Source organism: Eulemur rufifrons, chromosome 12 (genome assembly GCF_041146395.1).
Source record: "Eulemur rufifrons isolate Redbay chromosome 12, OSU_ERuf_1, whole genome shotgun sequence".
In the NCBI taxonomy this organism is placed as follows: domain Eukaryota; kingdom Metazoa; phylum Chordata; class Mammalia; order Primates; family Lemuridae; genus Eulemur; species Eulemur rufifrons.
Window position 1 is genome coordinate 4875716 of NC_090994.1, and position 25378 is coordinate 4901093.

At 50.9% G+C, this 25378-nt stretch overlaps 1 protein-coding gene across 1 annotated transcript; it reads right to left on the minus strand.

Annotated features, from left to right (window-relative positions):
* Positions 1 to 2202: 2202 nt before the first annotated feature.
* On the minus strand, positions 2203 to 23774 carry PNOC (prepronociceptin). Its single transcript, XM_069485313.1, has 4 exons — positions 23725 to 23774; positions 14094 to 14242; positions 5297 to 5752; positions 2203 to 2590 (listed from the first exon to the last, which is right to left on the minus strand). Exons 2-3 carry the CDS (start codon positions 14217 to 14219, stop codon positions 5342 to 5344), a joined length of 537 nt encoding a protein of 178 aa, XP_069341414.1. The 5' UTR covers positions 14220 to 14242; positions 23725 to 23774; the 3' UTR covers positions 2203 to 2590; positions 5297 to 5341.
* Positions 23775 to 25378: the final 1604 nt, after the last annotated feature.

A 25378-nucleotide genomic window follows, 5' to 3' on the forward strand; every position in this document is an offset into this window, starting at 1 on the left:
TACGTGGGAAGTCTATAGCACGACTCCTCGGAGAACAATGTGAATTTGGACGTGGAAACTCTGATTTGCTGGGAGGAATCTGTCCTGTTACTTTCTGGTCATCCCAGGTTCTGACTTTACCAGGGGCAAAAAAAAAAAAGAGGGAGATAAATCCCATCTGTGAATTTGTCTTATTGGCGCCTTTCCCCCCAGCTGTCTTCCAAGTATTATTTTTACTGTTAAAAAAATTTTTTAAAAAAATGTGAAATGTAATGTTTTTACAGCAACAATATGAAATATATTTTATAAGGAATAAAATGGTACTTTGTCTGATTTAATGTGTGCCTGTCCCTCTGCCCCTCGCCCTGCAAAGATTGTCATTGTCCTTGGTGTTAAATGACAGCGTATCACGCCGTAGGCGAAGTGAACACATGGATCTGCATATGGTAACAGTAGGGAACTGTACCAGGGGCTGGGCCAAGTGCTTACCTGAGTTACTTAAATAACCCTATGAGGGAGTTACTATAATTATTCCCATTTTACAGATGAGGAGAGTGAGGCACAGAAGTTAAATACCTTGCCCAGGTCACAGACTGGGCAGTGATGGCACTAGGATTGCAATCCAGGCAGTCACCATTTGCTGCTGCTTGTATTGACAGAGGGGAGCATATTCGTGGCCACATTCCAGAGTCTGTTGGGGGAGGAGCAAGTGACTTAGGAGAAGCTAAGTGACACCCTGATGAATTCTGAACATCCGCTCCCTGCAGACAGATTCCGTGTGCCGCGGTGGCCCCCGTGCCTGGCAGCCCGGCCTGGGCGGGAGGGCTGTTGGAAGCAGAAGGCACCACCCCGCCCAGGGCCTGGCGTCTGCAGTTTTAGGTGCTGACCCTTAAAGAACTGTTGAGCGCAGCAGCGGTAGATTATGAGAAAACCCAGCGAAATAAACCAGGCTTGAGGAAGTTGTTGTGGAAACGTGTTTAAATGTTCAGAGTATATTTAAAATGAGAAGGGGAACATGTCGCCCTGATAGGAGTTCAAGGTGAGGGTGATAGGGGCGGGTGGGGGGCCCGACCGGATCCTTTGCTAGCGGGTCTGCCTTCAGCAGAGGGGGGAGTGTGGGGACGGGCTCCGAGGAGGTGGGAAGCCTTTGGGACGATGAGGTGTCTCCGGGGGTGGGTTCCGGGGACCCCTCACATTGCTGCCAGCGAGGGGGCTGCGCTCTGAGCAGATGCGGGCGCTTCGTGCTGGCACGAGTCGGCCACGCCCGGCAGCCGGTGAAGCAGTTTGTCTTCCTCACCCTGGTGGCCTTTCTCCTCACCTTGGGGCAGAACAGAGGACCTCTGTCTCCCTCTCCTGAGTCCCGGCCCCGCCCCGGGGTTGGATCCGTCCGCCGTGCAGCGTTGGCCGCAGTGTGCCCGCCAGGTAGCTGCGTCCTGCACTTGCAGCTCGAGCCCCCACCGCGACTCACCTTTGTGGCTGCACCTGTGGATTGAACCCCCAACTTTCCAGCTTCCGGTTGGGTTTGGCCACCAGGAGACACCAGGCTGGAGTTTGAAAGTGAGGAGGAGAGAGAAGGGGGATGGCTCTATTTCCCTACCGAGAGCTACAGAGCTATGGAGAGCTGCGGAGCTTGTGGGTTCCGGTAACTTCCTTGAACCTACCAGGGCTCCCAGCTGCCCAGCAGAGCGCCTGACCGTCCCTTGCGGATTTCCTGTGACCCTGCCGATTTTTCAGGTGTGTAACTCTTCTTAGTTACCCCGTTTGGGTTCACTGTATGTTTCTTGGCTGGACTCTTGACAGTGACACACCTTAACGCGTTAAGGTGGGGGTAAAAGTGGCATCAGCAGGTTTGTCTTGGCTCCGCCCCTTGCCTTGTGTCTTCAGTCCATTGGTCTCAAACCAAAAGGACCTGTGTCACCTGGAGCTTGTTAAAAAGGCAAATTTCTACGGAGTCAGAAACTGGAGGTGGTGCCCACCTGTGGTGCTTGTGCACATGGAGAGCTTTTGCGAACCACTGCCCTCTCCCCAGCCTGTCCGTTCCCCCACCGGCTACACCTGGATCGGGGCCCCCTGCACTTTCGGGGTGCACCTCGCCCCTCTTTCTCTACAGCAGAGCCACATGCTTCTCGAGTCTGCCTCCCGGGAGCAGCAGCTCTGGTTGGTTGCCTGTTTGTGGAGCCTGCGCTTCTCAGTCGATTCACTTAAAAACAGCAAACCAGCTTATTAACCATTTGCTCAGTAGAAGTTTAATGGAGAAATAGTTGTTCAAAACAATCGGTCAAAAAGAACAGCTCTTTTACAAACAAGGGATGGCAGTGACGCGTCAAAACCCCAGGCTTGATTTCCTCTTCCTTCCGCCCGCCCCTGGCAGAGGGGAGAGGCGGGTGAGCAGGAGAGACGGGGCCGTTGAAATGTTAGCTGGAGGAATTACAAAAATACACTCTGATGTAGCAACAGGGTCGTGGTGAAACATGCCGTGGGGAGGGGGAGGTTCCGGAGGCAAAGCCTGCGGGGCCTGCGGGCGCTCAGGGCCTCGGGGAGGAAGGAATTCTGATTCCCAGGCGGCAGGTCTGGGGCTGGACACATGCTGTTTGGGGGATCACCTGGACGCCTGGGGAGACAGAAATGATTAAAATGGCAAACCCAGTGGCTTTTTGGACCCCTCTGTCCTATTCGCCCTAGTGACTAAAGCAATGACAAGGGAGCAAGGAAAGGCTGTCAACCCAGTGGTTCCTAAGGTAGCCAGAAGGGTCCCTGACCCCCTCCACACATCTCCCCCAGCCCTGAGTCTGCTGGCAGGACTAGTGGGATGAATGCATAGCAAGGAGCCCCCTACCCGAAAACAGTTCCCTTCTCCCTGGTGTTTGCAATCCATGCTAAATAGTGTCCTCATTCCTGGCTCTCATCTTACAAGTGCTTTCTAAGCCTGATGTCACTGATCTCTGACCATGAAAGAATCTACTCATTTTCCAGTGGCCAGAAAGGTCAAGGCCTGGGGCATCAGGACAGGGGAAGGCAGTATAGGGCCTGGGAGGGGGAAGTGCCCTCAAGACCCTGTCTCGGTTCTATCTAGGGCTGGTCTTGCACCCCACTGCGCACCGTTCCCGGGACATCATACACTTTCTGAATAGGGTTCAGATATCCCATTCCAATGTTAGGTGGCCCCATCTCCTCCCAGCCTTCTAAATATAGATCCGTATTGGGTGTCTTAGAAGTCAAGAACAGCTTTGGCAACTAGAGTCCCACAAGATGGAGAAATCGTCACGTGTAGGGCAGGTTGTGGTGTGTGTATGTGAATAACAACAAGGTTTAAGCTGCCCATGAGTCATAGACTCATAAATACATACCCATATTAGAACTCAGCAACCATGCATGTGAGGAGGAAAGAGACAGAGGGACGGTCACAGAAGGGAATAGGAAAGCCATCGCTAATACCCAAACGAGCTGGTTAATGTTTCCAGTGTTCCCATCAAGAACTTTACATGGGAGCAAAGCAGCAGACAGGAGCTAGTTAGAGCTTGGTTTCAGTGACTCTCAGCTGGAAGCATAGTAGAAGATTAGAAAAACCAATTGCCTGGCTAGGGGCTCAAATGGTTTTTTAAAATAAATTGAATCCTGCTAATGGGCCTGATTTTAAACTGTGTTTGGGTGAAGAAAATTATCGTAGTTCAGAATTAGACACGAGCTTCAGTGTCCCTCAGGAGCCACTTTAAAGAAGAGGAATCTTTCAGATCTGAAAGCGTTCAGTCCATGCCACTTCTGCAAGATTTACCGTTCGGTGCCGTGCAGACACGGAGATACGGCTTAGAAATAGAACGCTTGTGAAGGATCCAAGAGTATGACTTCAGAAGCGGTGCAGGTTAATTCAGGGCCTTCGGAGATTAGTCATCTGCTAAAATAAACACGGCAGCCTTCTCCTCACAACCGAATGCCTGTGTCCATATTTGGTAACGGGCCTGTCGCAAGCCCTGTGTCCTACCTGCGGAGAGCTACGTGGGCTGCCTCCGTGCCGATGCCTGTATGCCAAAGATTAGCAGATGTATTAATGTATCTTCAAGGGAGATGATTAGTGATATGGCTGCCTTGGATGTACGTATGGGAAGCAAACTGAAACAGCAGGTGCAAACATTTTTCTCTCATGCCTCTGAGTCAGGGAAAAGCCCCACTTGGGTAATGTTTTGGGATGATTTTGATGAACTGACTAGTTCTTTGTGTTTGGGCAAGTTTCTGAGCTGTTTGAGGAGCCGTACGGGACTCCACCACTGACCATATTCCCAAGGACTTGGTGGTTGGGGTTTTCTTAAATTTTCAGAAAATTCTGCCGTGTTGGTTCCCATTGCCACTCGCAGCTATGCACGGGTTGATGGGCTAAGGAAAGTTGGATCTCGAATGACTGGGCAATACATTAGGATCTCTGATGTGTGTTCTCTGATACGTATTATGTGTGCTCGTATAAGCCTGCCCGAGGGGGTAGGAAGAGGGCAGAAGAAAGGGAGAACAAAGAAGACAGGAGAGAGGGACAAAGGCAAACAAACAAAAGCAAGGCGACATGGCACGTCGGAAAGAAGGGAAAATGAATTCCTTGTCCATATTCTAAAAGCTACCGGGTCACTTGGGCCAGCTTCTCCAAGTCTTGTTCAGTGGTGACGCCATCCACCACAAGAGATCAGCGCATCTCCGGCAAGGAGGCAGGAAGGACAAATGGCTTGTGGAAGGAAGACAAGCAGAAAGCGTAACTCCTGGGCCTGACAAGAACTGTTTGGCCGGGGGAAATGGGAAAGTTTAATGGTTTCCATGGAATCCAGACACAGTGGGAAGGGGAGAGATAGGTAAGCCGTCTTTGAGGATGAAATAGCAACATCACAGCCACAGTAATCGGACTCTTGGCGAATGGCTAAGAGTAGGTCCAGTGATTGGTTTTTAGAGATAAAGTCTCTGAGGAGAGGTGAGCTGAATGGTTGCTACGGCAACCAGATAGGAGGATTGGTCCACTTAGCTGTCCCCATAGTAACTAAGCTCCTGGAGAGGGATGGAGGAATTAGTTATCTTAACGTACTACTATTATCCCCATGGTAACCAGTCTCCGCACGGGAGTGGTCAGCCTCAAGGAGCGATTGTGGGAAGATCTGTGCTCCCTGGAGAAAGGGTGGGCAGGAGGCAGGCGGGGGAGTGTCCCTCCCAGGCCCCCCAGGAGCTGGGCTCCTGGAGGTGGTGTGTGTGTGGGGGGGGTGTGCGTGTGTGTTTGGGGCTGATGTGCTTCCAGGGGGCCGGGGTGTGAGGTCTCTCCTTGCCCCCAGCTAATCGGTGCCCAACTCACTCATGGGTGGCGGTGGACGGTGCAGCTGGGAGGGCTCCCCTCCGGCTACACATTACCATTCTGGTGCAGGGTGCGCCGGCGCTGGCTGGACTGCAAGCTCAGGACCAGGTACTGCCTCATAAACTCACTGAACCGCTTCTGGTTGGCCAACTTCCGGGCCGACTTCCGGGCCCCGGTGAAGCCCCCGAACCTCTTCTGCAGCTGCTTCTGCTGGGTCTCCCCCTCGCCAGCCTCCTCCGGGGCGGGCCCGGCCTCGTCCTGCGCAGGGAACAGGCCCCCGACGCGGGGCATTCGCTTCAGCTGCTGCATCTCGGGGGCTCCCGGCTGGTACAGTGCAGCCACCGCGTGGTCTGGGTCAGCAGGGCTGAGCTGCCAGGAGCCCCTGGCGGTGACCTTGGCACATGGAGTCCAGAGCGGGCTGGGGAAGACCTTCTCTTCACACTCGAGGATGCACAGCTGTGGAGACACAGGTGTGAGGACGGGAAAAGGAACAAGGACCTCCGTTAGTCCGAGGCAAGGAGGCTATGTCTGTAAGTGCCTCTAAAGTATCTGTTTATCGAGTCCCGGGCAGCGATTTCACACACAGCTTTTTAGCTTCATAAAACTTCAGAGTTAGAAAGAAACAGAATCATCTGGCCCAGCTCCATCATTTTATAAACAAAGAAACCAGGGCTCAGAGAGGTAAGGTAACTTACCCCAGGTAACACAGCAAGTTAACACAGAATGAATGTACCCACAACTGCACCCTGTTAGACCCTTAGTTGGATTTTGGAGTCAAGCACAGTTCACTGGTCATTTCCCACAAAGAAGAGTTTTGTTTTGTTCTCTCATCGGGGTTTTGGAAGGTCACATGGGTTACAGAAATTGGGGATGTGAAAGTATGTAGTCAAATCTGCGCGTTTATTTTAAGGCCATCGTGTAAAAGATCAACCCTGGTGTCGTTAGTTTTTGATCCTACATACAGAAGTCATCACCGTCTATGTGTCATTTAGAGCAAAGTCCAGACCCGCTGGGATGAAGGCAGGTTGGTGTGCAGGGCTCCACCTGGGCTCCAGCTCCAGGGCGGGGAAGGGATCCCACTGTCAGATGTGAACCCCACAGACCCGCCTGGACCCCGGAAACTCTGCCGCTGCTCTGCCTCTCCAGCCCCCACCGACTGCCAGTTGAGGCCGGCAGCCTGACTGTGAGGTTCCTCCACCTCCAGACTGGTCCTGACCGTGGCCCCACTTTCTTGCGTTCCTGTCTCTGGTTGGGTCTCCGGAAGCCTCTGCCTCCAGCTTTGCTTCCTGCTTGCTGTTTGGCTTCACCCCTGAATCCCGGCACGTTTCTGGCCATAGCTGCGTGAGAACCCCACTTCAACCTGACCTTGCCGCCGAGAGTCAGCAGAGCCCTTCCTCACACCCTGGAGCTCCTGCCTGGCTTGCGGGGCGCCTCCCGGGGCGGAGGCTGCCAGCTGCCCACCCCCATGCGTCTCCCCCCTTTCCTCACTAACAGAACACTGTCTTCTTCCCGAAGGCAACACACGTTTCCCAACCTCCCTTGTGGCCAGAGGTGGCCGGAGACATAAAAACGGATGTGATCAGGTGAGGCTTCCGGGAAAGCAGGGTCTGACTTAGCTGGGAAGAACGTCCCTTTGTCCTTCTTCCTCCCCTTCCTCCAGCTTCCTGCATAGAATGTGGCCATTTTGGCTGGTGCCGCGCTGCCGTCTAGAAACCATGCAGTGACTTCGAGGGTGGCAGGGCAGAAAGGGAGCACACTGCACCTGCCACAGAAGCCGGGGACTGTCCACTTCCTCGCCCCTTACGAAGAGTGGAATCTCTGACTTCAGCCACTGTCACTTTAGGTCTTTGTTATTAGCAGGTAGATTCAATTCTTACCTGATATACATTCCCCGCCCCCACCCCAGTCTGCCCTTCTGCTTGGCCTCAGCCTCTGAATGGTACCTTATTCCCCAGGTGACTCAGGTTTAAAGCCCTGGGCACATCTTCACCTCCCTTGTCATCCCCCCATCTATCGGTCTGCAGTCTGCCCCGCCCTTGCTGCTCCCCCTGCCACCGCCTGAGCCCCTCTCAGGGTGCCGCGGTGCCCAGGCTGCTCTCTCTGCCTCTGATCTTTGCCACTGAAATCCACGTGGTAGCCCTGGCAGAACGTGTTCCTGAAGAATAACTCTCATCCTGTCACTGCCTTGTCCACAGCTGTCTGGTATTTGTCTTGTCCGTAGAATAGCTGCAAACTCCCGAGCAGAGCATTCAGATCCTTCTACCCTCTGGTTCAGCCCACCTCGTCAGTCTTATTTCTGCTCTCTCCTCAATTACACCCGCTTCAGGCCGATGGGGCTGTTCCTAGTGCCGTAGCACACCAAACTCCTCCCAACTCCGTGCCTGTCCTCACTCTGTCCCTCTGACCCAGTGACCTCCTTCCATCCTTCCCTCCATCCTCTGGGACCCGCCAAACTCCAGGGTTACCCCTCTCTGATACCTGCTTCTAGTTCCCTGGCAAGAACTGCTCTCTCCTGCCTCTGTGTCCCCGCAGAGCCTTGGGTGGCTCTTGTGGAAATTTGAATGCTTAGTGTAATTAAATCGCAATACCTTCCAAGGCAGAATATGACAAGTGAGGGACCACATCTCACTCACGCAGGAATCTTCTCCTTCCAGTAAATAGTCGGCTTTCAATAGAGGTTTGTCGAACTGAACTGAATTAATCAAGAAGTCACCTTATATTTAGCTAAGAGTGAAAAGGGGAGGAAATGAAAAGAGATGAGGAGAACAGGAGTTGCAGCTAGTTCATCGGGGACTGGATCTCCCCATATTTCAGCATGTGCTGGGGCAGCTCTTGTCACTGTCCCCCAGCCTTCAGCTTGCGCTGCTGCGGCAGCTCTTGTCCCTGCTGCCACCCTTTGTTCCCCTGATTACTTGTCTGTCCCATTAGAACAGGATTCTTAACCTTTTGTGGTTAGGACTCTTTTGAGAATCTAACAAAAGCCATGGACCCACCCTCTCACCCTGTGAACACACACATGTCAAATTTGCACATGGTTTTGGAGGGTCTGTAGATCTTCTAAAGCCTATCCCTGGACCAGCCTGTCCCTCTGTGGACTCCAGGCTGAGAGCCCTTCACTGGGCTGTCACTTGTCCTGTGGGAAGAGGCTGTACCCCTTCCAGGCGCCTGATGTTAGTACCTGGATACGAAGGTAAGCCCAGTAGTGGGGACGTGAAATGGAGCGAGTCGGCAGGAGAAAGGAGGGCATCTGCTGCTGACGTCACCCGATGTCCACCTTGGGAGACACCCCCACTCCCTTGTGTGTCAGCAAGCATGTCAGGGACCGCTGGCACTAGGTGGGGCCTCAGGCAACACCTGGTCCAGTGGGTCCCACACCTGGCTGTGAGTCCAAATCATAGGCAGAGGTTTTAAAAACACAGAATTTCAAGGCTCAATTAAATCGCTGAAGAATAGAACCAGGGATTAAAACTCATTTTTACAAAGGAATTAAAAACTTAAGTTTACAAAGGTAAGGTAATTCTGATATTTGCCCTGGTTTGCAAATGGCTAATGTAATTCAGTCTTCTCATATTATGATGAGGTTCAGTAATGTGCCCAAAATGACACGGTTAGGTCACAGTATAACCTGAACGAGAACTCAAAAATGTCTCTGAGGCCCAGTCCAGGACATCTCCTGCTCCATTACCTCTGTGCAGTTGCATAGGAATTGGTGGCAATTAATGCAAGAATAAGGATTCTATGAGACCAAGAAGTAGGGTTCTGATGGCAACAGTGCTCACCTCCCACTGAACCCGAGAGGAGAGAGACGGTGTCCAAGCAGAGAGCACCTTTCCTTCCCTGATAAGGCTTCCAAGGAGCAACCTGTCTAAGCCCGTGTGTTAGCCACAGGTGGTGATGTTGGCCCCAACTGATACTCAAGTCAAGGTTTATTTATTTATTTAAGAGACAGGGTCTCTCTCTGTCTCCCAGGCTGGAGTTCAGTGGTACGATCACAGCTCACTGTAGCCTTGAACTTCTGAGCTCAAGGGATCCTCCTGCTTCAGTCTCCCAGGAAACTAGGAGTACAAGCATGTACCACCACACCTGGCTAATTAAAAAAAATTTTTTTAGAGATGGAGTCTTGCTATGTTGCCCAGGCTGGCCTCAAGAATCCTTCCACCTTGGCCTGCCATGATTTTTCTGAGTGTGCCTTTTTCATTTAGCTTTTGTTCAGAGATGCTTAACAGATTGAACCTAGTTGCTGGCAGAGCAAATACATCGTCACTGCAAACTCAGTAGAGAGACATAAATGCAATGTCATTGGTTATGAAAAAACCATGGGCAGCTTCAGCAGAACAATGAAGTCACAAACTTCTGGAGTGTTCTGTAAGAGTGGCTACTGGAATTGGTTAGAATGCAAATTTTTAGCCCACACTCATGGAGATTCCAATCCACTAAGTCAAGTGTGGGGCCCAGAAATTCGCACTATTAGCCAGCACCCCAGGTGATTCCGAGGCTGGACTATGCTTCAGAAATCCTGCCTTGGAACTTGCTCTGGGCAGGAAGAAGCCATCATGGAACGTGGTGGTTGAAGACTCCTGTAGAGAAAGAATCACCTGGGCCTGTACTTAGCCTGCTCCTGAAATACTGTGAAGAAAACCAGATAGAATCAATTTGTAGTACCCTCTTTCAGATCATAATCCTATTGAGTTATGACTCTACAGCAGTTCATCTCAACTGGGAGCGATTTTGCCCCCCCCAGGGGACATTTGGCTATGTCTGGAGTCATTGAACTGGCCTGTGTGTGTGTGTGTGTGTGTGTGTGTGTGTTAATGGTACCTAGAAGCCAGGGATGCTAGTAAACTTCCTACAGTGTACAGGACAACACCCCCAAACAAATAATCACCAGACTAAAATGCCCATAGTGGCGAGTTTGAGGAACCCTGCTCTACAAAGTCAACGGGAATGCAGGGAATCGCGGATAGCATTGAGAAAGCCCACAGAAGGGTAGAATTTTGGACATTTGAACACACATGGTCCAATCCTCATTGTATAGAAGCCCCAAAATGCTTGTTGAATTGTTCTGCTCCTTCAGTTTACAGAAACAGGTGGAAGAGTTGTCAAACCCAGAGGCTATTAGATCCTCGGTGAGCCCCTGGGTTTCCAAGCCCAGATGGTAATTAGATTTTGTGTCAATCAGAGAAAATGAAATTCCATGATCAAACCAGATGCCGCAGTCTGTACCCAGACTTGACGCACTGCTGGACAAATTAGAGACTAACAAAGTCCTCCCAACTCTTGATGTAGGAGAAGGTTTTGGGCAGATATGAGGAATCCAGATTCACAACGGCATTTGTAGCACCAGATGGGCATATGAGTTTAATGCCTAACCCTCTGGTCTCCAGGACTCGCCAGCCTCTTTCCAGAGATGGGTTAATGGCTTACTAAGTGAGCCGGACACATTTTGGCAGCCTGTGTCAATGACACTGCTATATTGAGCCAGAGCGTACATGAGCATCTGGACTCTCAGACTGGTGCCAAATTGATCCGTAAAGCTGGGCTTGTGGGGACAGTGAGCAAAGGGCCATTTGGATGTCTGGGCTCAAAGATTAGGGTACAAAGCGCAAGACGAGCGCATGAGCTCACTGGAGGGAAAACAGCAGCTCCCTGAGGTGGTGAAGTTTCTTCCACCAAAGACAGTCAAACCACTGCTGCTGGAAGGACATTTGGGAGCGATTTGCTTTAGGAGATCCTGCTGGGATATCCGAGGGCCAACACCAGGAGGCCAGCCGCTGAGCAGCACAGAAGAAAAACAGACAAGGAACCTCTGCTGTGAATCACCTACTCAGAGTTTTCATTTAATGAAGATAGAAAGAACATCAGAAGGTAGTTTCTTTGGCTATGGACTTTTAAGAAGTTACTTAAATACATTTCCCCAGACTCTTTCTTTGGTTGCCTTATTCTTTGTCTCTTAAACAACTCAGTGCATCTAGTTTTTCCTGCCTGAGCTGATGGGGTAAGTACCACTCACGACTGATTGGGTGAAACACCAGGACATTGCAGTGGGTTTGGGTGGGTGAGTCGTTGACTGACCAAAATTATGGTCTCACCACAACAACAGAAAAGCCAGCCATGCTTGGACCATCAACCAGGAGTAGAAATAAAACATTTCTTGATGCTGCCCAGGGTCCATTGGCTCCTGGGACTAGCTCGGGGTTGTTAACTTGGTGGAGGGAGGGGGGACGCGGCCCTGGCCGAGTGACGGAGTATGAGCCCTCCCGTCATTCCCAGAAGGGACACACTGCAGCGCTGCCAGAGTTGGAAATGGGATGTGATTGGCTACATTCTAGGCCATTCATTAAACTTAAAAATAGGGTAAAAGTGAACACAGACTAGGAACAAAAACAAGCAGGCAGCCCCGTCCTCTAGGAGCTCAGCAGACACTGTGGAGGCTGATCCCTGATGGTGAGGCTTTTACGGGTCCATTTTCTGACTTGTTTCAAAGGAGTAGAGCCCAGAGTGTTGTCTAGACCCCAGAGATTTAAGGTGCAGTGGAGACATGGAAGCATGCTCCAAATTCTGTACTGTCCCTGAAAGGCCCAAACGTAGAAACTACAGTGGCTGCAGGGGGCGTGTCTATTAGGAGATCAAAGGTTACTGAGAGTCTTAGTTTCCTCGGGCTCGTGTACTGAGCAATGCTCTGTGCCACACACTGTGCCACGCGCTGGGGTCCCCAGGGCCATCAGCCAAGGGGGCTCACACCTCACGGCCAGGGATAGACCTGCAGATACAGATGACAATCAGAACACAAAGCGGGAGGCGCCAGACCCACTGGGGGTGGGTGGAGAGTCGGCAAAGCGTTCTCTTCCCCGGGGACTTCATCTGGGCTTTATGGAAGGGAGAGGCAGGGTTTCCGGGGCGCTGTGGGACGTGACGGGGAACGAGGCTCTGGAGCCCGGGACACAGGCGGCCAGGTGTGTGTGCACCTTGGGGAGCTGCCTGCAGCCTGGGGAGAGCCCAAGGCCTGGGGTGTGTGGGTGGGATCCCAGGGGAAGAGAGGACTGGAGGTGAGAAGCCGGGATCTTGGCAATCCCTTGTGTTTAGTGGGTGGGGAGGGGACAAGGAGCCAACACGGGCGGCAGCAAAAGTGTAGTCAGAGGAGAAAGAGGACGAGGCCAGGTGAACCAGGAGCGGACGGGGTTCCCGAAGGAGGGAATGCTCGGTAGGGCAGGGGCTCAGCGAAAAGCACAATGGATAAGAACGAGGAGCGGAGAAACTTCCACTGGGCCATCTGGGGACGCTCTTCACGATGGGGTAGTTCTTACTGGTATGAAATCAGGCTCGGAAACCACCGAGCTGGGCCGGGAAAAGCTCGGCGCTGGGTCTGCTGGGCTGTGCCTGCTCCTCCGGTACCTGGAGCTGGGGCCACCTTGGTGCTGTGGTCCAACCCGGACACTCGGTTCCACACCTGTACGTTTGTCTTAAGAAACTGCAGTAATTCAGGTTGTTTTAAAAGGTTGAAGGGTTTGAAACATGGCCATCTTTTGAAAGAAGTTGATTTGACTATAAAGGAAAAATTAATTGAGCTATAGGAGGGGAATAACTTTCCAGACTGACGTTAAGGTAGTTGAGAAAGTTTATTTAACGAATTAAGAAGTTAATGCCAGATTTCCACCTCCAGTTGGGAATTTAAAATACAATAGAGAGGCTGGGTGCAGTGGCTCACGCCTGTGATCCCAGCACTCTGGGAGGCCGAGGCCCGAGACTCGCTAGAGGCCATGAGTTCAAGACCAGCCTGGGCAACATAGTGAGACACCATCTCTATAAAAGTTAAAATATCAGCTGGGTGTGGTGGCGTGTGCCTGTAGTCCCAGTTACTCTGGAGGCTGAGGCAGGAGGATTGCTCGAGCCCAGGAGTTTAAGGCTGCTGTGAGCTATTGATCGTGACACTACACTCTAGCCTGGGCAGCAAAGTGAGCTCCTATCTCTAAAAAAATAAAATAAAATATGAGAGAGCATTTTGGTACTGGGATGTTCATTGTGGAATTATCTGCAATATCAAAAATAGAGGGTAAAATACATGTTCACAGAAATTATAGTTGTCCCTTGGTATATGTGGGGGATTCCTTCCAGCAACCCCAGGTCACCCAGATCTGCAGGTGCTCAAGGCCCTGATATAAAATGGCATAGTATTTGCACAGAACCTACACACATCGTCCCGTATAGTTTAAATCATCTCTAGATTACTTATAATACCTAATGGTACGTAAATAGTTGTTATACTGTATTTTCTAATTTGTATTACTTTTATTGCTGTTTTGTTATTTTATTGTTTTTGTTTTCTGAATATTTTTGATCCTTGGTTGGTTGACTCCGTGGATGCAGAACCCATAGAAATAGACCGCTAACCATTTACTGTATTCATAGAAAGAAACGAAGTCATGTTTAATAACACGAGACCATTATCCTGGTGTAATATAATAAGTGAAAAAAAGTAGGATTCTTTTCCTGACTGGTGAGGTTAAAGGTGATTTTAATTTTTTTCTTTTTTTATACTTTTTCTGAATTTGCCAAATTGTCTAAAATGAGTGTGCTTTCTCTTCATCCTGGGAACAATGTGCCACACCCACAGGGCTTTATTTGCAGGTGGGAAGGTGGAAAGGCCACAGGTTCCCAGTCGGAGGATGCAGCTCAAGTCTGACTCTGTCTCCTCCCGGCCACGCGACACTGGGCAAGTCCTGCGACCTCTGGGGGAGGCCTCAGTTTCCCACCCAGAGTCTGCTCTGGATGGCGAGACCCCTCCCTCCCGGGAACCTACCTCCAGGTTGAAGCTGTCCGGGGCTGGGCGGAGCTTCTCCTGGCAGGTGAGACAGTCCCTCTGACAGCTGCTGAACACGCTGGAGAAGACGCTGAGCAGCAGGAGGTCACAGAGCAGGATTTTCATGGTGCAGGAGCAGGAGGCAGATGCTAAAACAAACGAGGGTGTGCGGCGGTTAGTGCAGCCGTTCTGGGGTGGGGGTGGGGCCAGTCAGGGCTGGAGCCGGTCAGGGCTGGAGACCCTAACCCAGGGGATGTGAGAAACACAATTCCTAGTGGGGACAATGCCAGGGGCCTGAGAGTCACCTCTCAGGAGGGTGTGGATTGTCAAAGGCACAGGTGACCTGATCCTGTCACCCAGGCACAGGCTGGTGTCTGGGTTCCTGGGGAGAGCGCCCCGTGAGTCCTGCCACCCAGCGGGCTGGAACACCACACGAGCATTTCTGGGGCAGCTGGGGGTGGTGGAGACAGCTTTCCTGGGAGCCAAAGCCTCTCTTTGCAGCTGGCCAGTGTGTGACCTCAAGCCAACCTCGCTGAGCCTCAGTTTTCATAGCCGTGAGAGGGGACCAGGGGTACCTGCCTTGGCACGGGGCCATTGTGAAGATGAAATGAGATCTGTAAGGGGCATTTGCAGAGTGCTGTGCAAGAGTAAGATGAATAGAATCTGAGGTTTGTTAAAGAAAACGTGTAAGGTCTTACTACTCGAATGCAGCCTGCAGACCAGCTGGGATCTTGTTGGACTCTTGGGCCCCACCCCAGAACCACGGAGCCGAGTTTTGAGCAACATTCCCAGGTGACTCCCACAGGTGCAAAGCGCTGGGATGAGAAGGAGGTGGGAGGGAGCAAGTCGACAGGAGGAAGGAGGGGTCTGGGAGTGGGAGAGACCCAGGAAACAGCATCTTCAAGGGCACAGGGGAGTCCGGATCATTGCCCATGGCGGGTGGTGAGCAGGCAGGTGTCCGGGGCCACCTGCCCACACTCCCCACGGTAAGTACCTGCTGAAAGGGAGGTGGGTCCCAATGGAACAGGGGCTCGTTTGCCATCCTAAAGGGACGGAGCTTTCCCTATAGATGATGGGATGTCCCGGGCTAACGGATCATGAACACAAACATCTGTGTAAATGAATGGATCTCAAACGCATTGGAGATTTGAATTTTTCTTCTCTACCCCAAGGACCTGTGCCTTAGTTGAGATTTATTGCCTTGGTTATTGCAACAGCCTCCTAATTAGTCCACCTAACGATCTGGCCTCCCTCCAAGCCATCTCCAAATCTGATGATGGCACTTCATACTTAAAATGATTCCATGACCCCAACCGCTGTCAGGGGAAATTGCAAGGACTCGGCTTAGCACTGGCTACCGCCTCATCTCGGTGAATCACGTACAGTTCCACATCGGGCTTGTAAAGTCTCCGTATCTTGACACTTGCTGTTCCCTCTGCCAAGAATGCCCTTCTCCAATCCGTACGTCACACACACCTCAAGAACGATCCCCTCTGGGAAGCCATCTCCACCCTCTGGTCTGGTTTAGCTCAATCTGCTCTGCTCCTCTGGCATCTGGAAGCCACACTTCATAGAGGGAGGCCAGCAAGGCTTGCGTCCCTCATCTGTCAGACAGGCACCACAGACCCACATTGCAGAGGTGTCACGACGTGCATTTTCTTGTCCACCCCTTACTGCAGACTGCCTAGGTTCTCACCCCAGCTCTGCAACTTGCTAGCTGTACTTAAACATCTGCAAAAACGGGATGACAATAGTACCTATCTCATAGGACGATTAGTGGGCTAATGTTTGCAAGTAGTTAAAACAGCACCTGTCATGTAGCAAGAACAATATAAAAGCTTATAAAAGAAGGCCAGAAGCTGGGCGCTGTGGCTCACGCCTGTAATCCTAGCACTCTGGGAGGCTGAGGCGGGCGGATTGTTTGAGCCTCACGAGTTCGAGACTAGCCTGAGCAAGAGTGAGACCCCGTCTCTACTAAAAATAGAAAGAAATTATATGGACAGCTAAAAAAATGTTTATGGAAAAATTAGCCGGGCATGGTGGTGCATGCCTGTAGTCCCAGCTACTCAGGAGGCTGAGGCAGGAGGATCACTTGAGCCCAGGAGTTTGAGGTTGCTGTGAGCTAGGCTGATGCCATGGCACTCTGGCCCCGGCAACAGAGCGAGACTCTGTCTCAAAAAAGAAAAAAAAAAGGACAGAGCTCAGCACATAGCATTCATTCTATAATACTATTATCATCCTTCTCGCCGCACTTAGCATGATACGCAGTAAACTTGGACTTATGTATCTCTTTTCCCCACTGGGCTGTGACTTCCTGGGGGGCAGAGATCCTGTTCTGTGGTTCTCTGTATTTCCAGCCGTCAGCATGGAGTGACACTTAAGAGGTCTTAATAACAGATTGACAAATGGCAGTGGTGTGTCTCTGGAGCCGCCTTCCTTCTCTTTAGCACACAGAGTTGAGGAGTGTCTGGGGACATCTGCCTCCTTGGGGCCCAAGCAGCTCACGGGGGCTGCTCCAGGACCCGTGTCACTGACAAAGTGTCTATCAGAGAATGCTCTAGGTTGAGGGGGGCAAGGCAGGAACTGGTTTTGTTCCAGAGCAAGGCAAGACGCCATCCTAAGCCGGAAGCCCGAGCACGTTCTGGCACAGGACGGGCTGCGAGCGGCGCTGGGCATGGTTGGAATGGCGTGCGGTGCCAGGGCGGGACAGGGCGAATGGCTTGGTGGGCGACCTGTGGGCGCTCCTCACCCCTTCGGGGTTCTTCTGAAGAGAGAATGTATCTCAAGTTCCAAACAACCACCGTGTAAGGCAAATGTTTTACAGCACAAGCCAGTCTTGAACTGTGGACTGCCTGAATCTTTTTGTTTCATTTGAAGATTGCTTTTACGTTTCTTATTCTACTAAGTTTCCACCTTTCGAGTCAGGAAACGTTTTTTTTTTTGTAGAATTTGTCTAAAATGGCATGGCTGTGGCTCTGTGGCCACAAGGTGGCAGTGGCTGTATGTCAATGCCAAAGGGGCCGTTTCCTTTCCTTCCTGAGACAAGGTTGCAATTGCAATGCGTGACGTGCACACAGGCTGAGCTGATGAGTTGTGACAGATGTTACCGAAATGCCCTCCGGCTGAGGTTTTTCATGAACTTCGTTAACCGTGGCAACTGGCATAATCAGGAGAGGTTTGGTGGTTTGACTGATATTTGTTATTTCCAATTCTGGGTAAATGGGATGTAGGGGTGAGTTGAAGAAGGAATATAAACTCCTGGAACATTTAGCATGTACGCCGTTTTTTTTTTTTGTTTTTTTTTTTTAGATAGGGTCTTGCTCTGTTGCCTGGGCTGGAGTGCAGTGGCATCATCACAGCTCACTGCAACCTCAAATTCCTGGGTTCAAATGATCCTCCTGATTCTGCCTCCGTAGTAGTTGGGACTACAGGTGTGCACCATCACGCCCGACTGGCCTTAAGTGATCCTCCTGCTCCTGTTCTCCCAAAGTGCTAGAATTACAGGCGTGAGCCACTGTGCCTGGCCACGAGCTCCATTTGATAGCCTTCCACCATGCAAAATGTGGAGCCCCTGCAATTTGGTACTTGGGGAGACTGCATTGAATGTACACCCACCCTCCAGACTCCAACCTTCCTGCTGCTCTCTTCCCTCTAACTTTTAACAAATGATTTCACCAATTATTTGGAAACCATTCCTACTCAACGCCATCCATTCTCCCCTGCAATTCACAGAATCTGCAAAATGGCAACACCACATGGTCCCATCCCACAGGTGGTTCCCAATCTTTAAATGAGATTAATGGAAATGAAAACTCAAATATATGTAAGTATCATTATAAAGGGGACAACATTCTGTACTCTTTGGTGCTCCTAACGACACCTAGTACAATCGTGTTTTAGGTTAAATTAGATTTTGAATTTTGAAAACTTGGCAGAAATTTTTCAGTTTTAAGGAGTCTTGACTATGTCTGTGTGCTAACTTGATGCTCTGTATATAAATTAATGTCAATTTAAATGGGCTGCCCCCCCCAAGGCTCACACCTGTAATCCTAACACTTTGAGAGGCCAAGGTAGGAGGCTTGCTTAAGACCAGGAGTTCAAACCAGCCTGAGCAAGAGGAGACCCTGTCTCTACAAAAACTAGAAAAATTAGCTGGGCGTGGTGGTGCACACCTGTAGTCCCAGCTACGTGGGAGGCTGAGGCAGGAGGATCACTTGAGCCCAGGAGTTGGAGGTTGCAGTGAGCTATGATGACACCACTGCACTCTAGCACAGGTGATGGAGTGAGACCCTGTCTCAAAAGAACCCCCCAAAAACAACCAAAAAAATGAAGGTGAGTACTTAGTTAAATTATGAGTTATTTGTGGTTAAACCTTATACTGTGTAACTGTGCAACTTTGGGCAAGTTATTTCACCTCTGAGACTTCAATCTTCTCATTTGCAAAATGAGAGTAATGCCAGGTTGTTGTTTTTTAGTTACACGACAATAGTGACCCTCAGTAAATAAAACTTAGTAAATAAGACCGAGTAGGTCTGAATTTACCTGGCTTGTATTTCACTCAGTGAACAAGCTCAGCTAACACTTCTATGTGGCAATACTAGAATCTGGGCATCTCCTATTGAATAAAGAAATGTTTAATTACCTTTTAATTTGGTAATGACATCTCACAAATTTAATTGTGCCTTGCTGTTTATAAAGATAAAATACCACTATGGTTTGGCCTTAATCTATTTGCATGTAATCTTGCTTCCAAGGGCAATATAATTAGTTGCTTGTCTATTTGGAGGATTACGTATGCAGCTTCAGCTGAGCCTAAACCCTAATTGAGTTTTGTTTTATGACCTACGAGAAAGCCTGTAATTTTGGTGCCTCTAGCAGAGAAGGGAAGGGGGCACAGCTCTTTTGCTGGGGGCAGATGTACCCCGCCCTTTTCATTAACCACGTGTGCAGAACATGGTTCTTTGCAGATTACAGAATATTTGTATATTCATAGACAACCTTATAGTCTGGGGCTAATATTAATCCACCTTTTTAGGTGAACATAAACTCATAGAGGTTAAGCAACTTGCCTAGGATCATCAGTTGATAAATAGCAGATGCAGGACTTAAACTCAGGTGTTTTGACTCCAAATTGAGAGTTCTGGGAAACCATTACCTCCATACAGTGTTTCTGCTTTGGGAAGGTTGAGCAATTCTGGTGGAATCTCGTTGGGACAGAATCTATTTGTATTTATTAGTACTCATACTGCTATTACATTTAGAGTGCTACGTGCCGGGCACTGTGCTAACTGGTTTATAAGCATCACCCTGTGGGGTAAATGCTATTAATAATATCCCCATTTTACGGTTGAGCAGACTGAGGCTAGACGGGGAGACATAACTTGAAGTTGGCAGAGCTGAGACGCATGCGCTGACCACACCTCTCGATGATCTCTGCGGCTGTCTGTCTTCGTGCAGGGGACCCCCATTCTAATAACCCCCGCCCGTCCTGAACTCTGGGCTCCTCCTCTCTGCGGCCTCTTTATTGTTGGCTCTCTACAGTTCGTGGAGGAACCTTCCATGCCCACCAGCTGCACACCCATCGGAAGAAAGGGGGGTCTCCGTGTGCCCCATTTCTGTGACCCATTGCGGACAAGACTCCTACACGGAGCTTGTGTCTGTTCACTAGCTAACGCCGAGGGAGGCCTTTTTAGTTTCCTGTCCTCCTCTGACTGATCCACTTACACTTACAAAGGTCTCTCTTCTGCTCTCAATTTCTGCCTGGAAAGAGGGGAATGGCACAGAGGGGGTGGGGGACAGAGGCAGTTGGATTAGATGGGTAATATTCTTTGACTTTATGAATGGCCAGTTGTTTGTCCTCGCCTGGTAAGGGGAAGCAGGACAGGAGGGCAGGCGGGAAGAGGGAGAGGAGAAGGGGACTTCATGAGGAACCAGCTCCAGGACAGCAGAGGACAAAGGCCACGCAAACGGTTGACGGGGTGAAAGTCACGTGTTCCTTAAGGACTGCTGTCACGCTGGAAGGTAGCACTCGTCATTGTCATCCTCCTAGTGCTGGCCCATGCTCACGCATATACCGTCAAAATAATTTAAATGGATTTCTAAAAGCTTCTATTTACTTTTAACTCGGTGTGGTGGGGCATGCCTGTAATCCTAGCTACTTGAGAAGCTGAGGTGGGAGGATCACCTGAGCCCAGGATTTCCAGACCAGCTTGGGCAATATAGCAAGACCCCTGTCTCAAAAAAAAAAAAAAAAAAAAAAAAAAGGCTTTTATTTCCTTTTATAATAAAATTACACAATGTTCTTTTCAAAAAGATTGGAAAACAGATAAGTCGAGAGCAATGAATCTAGACCAATCATCTTCAAATGTCGTTGACTTTGTGCCTCTGGAACTCTGCTTTGAGCATACATTCCCAATTTATTTATAAGTTATATACATTATAAAGCCCACCTAAGTGCACATTTAGTAAGCTAAGATTTTTTTTAAAAAGTCTTAATTTCTGGAAGCCCAGTGGGTCATTGGGCAGGCTTGCCCCTTTGGAGACTCCTGGCCTGGGCTTGTGAACGTTGACTGTGAGTTTGGAGGAGGCCAGGGTCTGGCCGCTGTGTGTCCCGCACTCACTCTGTGCGGCTCCCATCAGGGACTGCACACACGTTTCTTGGCTGAATGAATGAAAGGATGAATGGGGTGTGGGGGTGGGGGAAGATGGCAGGCCAGTGTGGGAAGCAGGGAGGGTGGCTCTGAGCCATCGAGGGAGGGCAGAGCCCTGGGCGTACAGGGAGGCAAGCTCTGCACTTCACGCGCCAGGCTGGGCCCTTCGGAGCTGGCGATTTCGTGCTTCTGCAACACCGAAGCAGCCGCCGGTATTTTGAAAAAAACCACAGGATCACGGAAAGTCGAGACTGAAAGTGATTGTAGCTTATCCAGGCAGATACCCAGGAAACCGGCTTGCCCCTCCAAATTGGTGTGCCCCAAATCGCACAACGAGTTTGTGGTTAGAAGGAAACCTTCCTGTTAGACAGTGAGAATAACTGTAGATATTTAAATAAAAGCCTTTAGAAAATCCGGTTTGCCTAATGAGTTTCCAGCAATTCAAGCCACTACAAGCTATTGCCAAGGTGACTCCTGTTTTCTGAGAAGGGCGCATCCCATTCCTAAGATCTCTGATGAGTAGCTCCACCCAGACCCAGAACACATGAGATTTCAAAGGTTCCTTTGTGGGCTTTGGGGGCTGCGGAGCCGGGGAGTGAAAGATTACCGAGCCACGTCAATGCAAGTGCAGAACGCTCGCCGGAAACTTCACATCCCGACTGGGGTGTGTCTTTGTGTGTGTGTATGTGTGCGTGTTAGCATGAAATAAGCACGTAGACAAGTTTAGCTCACTGCCTGGTGCATGGTAGCTTTCAAGAAATGTTAATTCCTTTGCCCTGCTTTTGTCCCGGCTGCTGCCTGTGCCTTCAACGCCCTTGACCATCCAACTCCCACCCACTTCCCCACCCGGTAGACTCGCCAGGATTCCTGGGGGAAGCACTCCTTCCCCGAATTCCTCCAGCGCTTGCTCTCTGGACCATGCAATTTAGGACTTAATTACGCCCAGCCTTTCGAGGTCCTCTAACTCTGTCACGCGTGTCTGTGTCGTGTCTCCCCCTCCCGACCCCACCCACTATTAGTTTATACGTGGGGAGAGGGGCTGGAGCCGGCGAGGCTCTGCTCAGTCCTGTCGCTGCCATGTACCGAATAAATCATTTAATCTCAGCTTCAGTCTCCCCAACTGCAACATGGAGATAATGACACCACCTCTCAGGGCTGTCGCCTGGGATAATGGGTGTGAAAGCGCCTAAATCGTTGTACAAATGTAAAGTGCTGTTATTATCACCTCTGTTGAATCTGCTGGGGCCCCTGCACGCCTCCCCGCCTCCCTGCCTGGTGGAGTGTAGAGGATAAATACCTGATTGATTGAATACGGAATAGCCTGGTGACAGCTCCTGTCACAGGCTCCAGGGAGCACGGGTTGGAGCCTAATCCTGCGATTACTCCCTTCATTGACAATGCAAAATCTCCTGCATTTTCTAAATCCCTGAATACCCTCAGCCTTCAGCAGATAAGCAGGGGCTGCTGCCCCACGGAAAACACAACTGCTCCCCGCAAAACGCCCCTAGCCTGAACCACAGCGCCCCCAACAGACAGCCCAGGCAGCACATGGAAAAGTGGAAGCTGCTCCTTCTATTAAGGTGGTGGCTGGGGACAGTCTTTCCAGGGACCCTCCCTGCAGAAGACTCAGCAAGCCCGAAGGAACACTCATCCTTTTTGTTCAAGGTATCACAGCGTCAGGGGAAGCTGGCAGAATATGTCCCTGTGCACTTTATAAAGGAGGAAAAAGGGGGCGCAGGCAGCAGCCACCCACACCCACAGGCAGTGAGAAAGAGCAGTGTTTTTTGTTTGCGAGGTTTTGATAAGAAGCCAAGCAGTTACTTTTCCCCTCTGTGTTGAGAACTCTGGTTTGGGCTTGCTGGCGAACGCCGTGCAAAGCTCATCTTTTGTTAGTCTGCCGAACAATGTTATTGGTTATAATTGGGGCAATTATGGGCTGCTTGAGGAAGCTAAACACAGATGTTTAAGCCCAGGATCAGGGTATTCAAGTCCAAAGCAGCTTGCTTTAAATAGTCCATTTCCCCAATCATCCTGCCTTACTTGAAATTCCCCCAGAACTTGCCGGTGTTCAGAGTGAGGTGGGGGGAGGAGGGGCTGGGTGGGGAAGGACCGGAGGGAGGCACGAGAGAGGCGCAGGGAAGGAGATGCACAAAGGGAGGAGGAGACGGGGAAGGAGGCTGGGGAGCGGCGAGAGTTTGGACGCTGTGACTTGTGATCGGAGTATTCCTCACGACCTGGGCAGAGACCGTTCGGTGGGGGCGATGGATGTGGGGAGAGAGACACCAAGCAAGAGAGGAGAACTCAAAATGACTCAGGGTCTGGGAGACCAAGGTCGTGCCCGTGGAATCCACACGCAGCGACCGCGCTCAGCCGTGTGTACAGGTGAAGCACACCCCCTCAGGTCTGGCTCTTCCCCACATCGTGAGTAGCAATTTCTATTCAGCACATGCGGGAGAAAGGTTCCCTCTGGATTAAAAACTCACATGCAAACGGCATCCAGCTCAGTGCCAGCCTGCACAGCACATCGGGCAGGGAAAGGATGCCACAGAGGGAGAAAACCGTCACAGGAGGACCAGGGGCTTCCCGGGGCCACCCTGGAAGGCAAGTCCCTTCCCAAGGGCCTGCCCCTCCCCTGACCCCCCACGGCCACCTCCCGCCCACAAAGAGCGGTGACAAAGTAGGGGCGACAACTGGGGAAGCAAAACTTTTCCTCATTTCCAAGTTCAGCTCTTTCTTCTTCTGCATCTCTCTTTGAGGTTAGAAAAAAAAACAAAACACAACAAAAAACCCTCAACCCTCAACCCTCCCCCTCTGAGTGCTGCAAATAAGATGAATGGAGAAATCATCTCACAGGAGGCCAGCAGCATCCACACTGGACAAAGGAGCGGGCTGAGCAGCCAGCCCCCGGCCGCCCTGCCCTCCCGAGGCTGCTCCATGCTGGTGGCCTCAGCCGGGGCAGGGGTCCGCCTGCGGTCGCCTACCTGAGAGCTGTCAGTCGCTGGGCTCCCTCGGATGGATGTGAGGCTCGGTTCCGCCGTATCAGCCACACCAGCCTATATATCCTCCCCCCACGCACAGCCCTCCCCGTCCCTGCCCACCTCGATGACACATACACACGCTGACCCCCTTAATCAACCAAACAGCAGCACCTACAAGCCTTCCTGGCTGGTCCCCTCCCCCTAGCGCTGCGATCAGACCTGTGACATCCCGACCTCCCCATCAATCCATCCTCCAGCCTGCTTTACCTGGACTCTGTTCAGCCACGAGCCACAGCTGCCTTCCGTTTGCTCCCAGAGGCACTGCGAGGGCTGACGGGGAGCTCTGGCGAGTCAGTCAGGGAAAAAGCCTCCTGGTGACAGTGACGAGGCAGACCCCAAATCCTGGAGTCTCCTGGAGCAACCTTTTCGCCTGAGGAGTGAAGAATAGGAAGCAGGCAGGAGAACAGGGAAGCTCACGCCAAGCTCCCACCGCATGGAGAAGCCCAGAGCTGAGCTGAGCCAAGCCCCTCCTAATGTCACTGTCCCCAGCTAGGCCACTCGAGGGGGAGGCTCTACCTGCCACGGGCCAGGTCAGGAGGCATCTCCACAGGTGCCCACAGCACAGTGTGACGTAAAACGCTGAGACTTGACATAGACTGAAGTGTCTGAAATTCTGGCTCTACTGTCAGAGCCAGGCACTTCTCTTTGTGAATCTCGGGTTCTCCTGTAAAATGGGTGTCCTGGCTCCTGGGACGGTTGTGAGTAGAAAAAGGAGATTCTGCTCTTATCTGGACACATGAGGCTTCTAGTAAATGGCATTGTTCCCTTCCCCACCCCCTTTTCACAATAATTAGTACCACCTGCCTCTAAATCCCATGTTAGCGTCCCCTGTCACCACAGAGAGCTTTTAAAGCTCCTTCTGAACCTCAGGGTGTCACCACCCAGCACCCTGGGAGCTGGGAAGCTGCTGGAGATGCCCTGTCCCTCACTGAGGAGCCTCCTTTTTTTGGGGGCTCAGATGGGGGAGTGGGCTTCAGGAGGGTAGCTTGGGGACCCCTCCTTTCCTTGCCCTAGATGAATCACACCATGACTCCGTCCTTGGTTTTCCCAAGAGGATGTAAAATATTCCAGAATCTCGGAGTTTGAGCCTATGTCATCCAAGGAGCTGAAGTGTCACTCACGTGGTGAACCTGGCTCTCTTGTCCACCGGCCTGGGCGGAGAAGGATTGAGGGAGCCGTCTGCTCTGACTGCTAATGGGTATTGGGTTTCTTTTGGGGGCCATGGAAACGTTCTGGAATTAGATGGTGATGCGCGCACAACATAGGGTATATAATGATGGATTTTATGTTGTGGGAATTATATCTCAATAAACAGAAAATAGATAAAAAGAAAGAAAGAAGGAAAGCATTTGCCCAGGTTAAGAGCAACAAGTTCAGGAATAAAATTTCCCTTCCATCTGTGTCTACAGCCAGCGGAAGGGCCCAGGAGATCAACACATTCATAACTCTTCATTTAGATCTCATTACCCAAACCTTACACTTTGTTACTGTCAAAGCCACCACTGTGAACTCTGGGAAACCAGCATGTTCATGACATGACATGGGGTCACTCTTGCATCCTGGTGTACTTTGTGTCCCAGGGCAGATTACTGCTGGC

Excerpts from the sequence above, each read along its gene's own strand:
- PNOC (XM_069485313.1), bottom strand. The coding sequence starts at position 14,219 with ATGAAAATCCTGCTCTGTGACCTCCTGCTGCTCAGCGTCTTCTCCAGC. Across the intron at positions 5,753-14,093 it reads CGGACAGCTTCAACCTGGAG|CTGTGCATCCTCGAGTGTGA; the intron begins GTAGGTTCCCGG and ends GTGTCTCCACAG.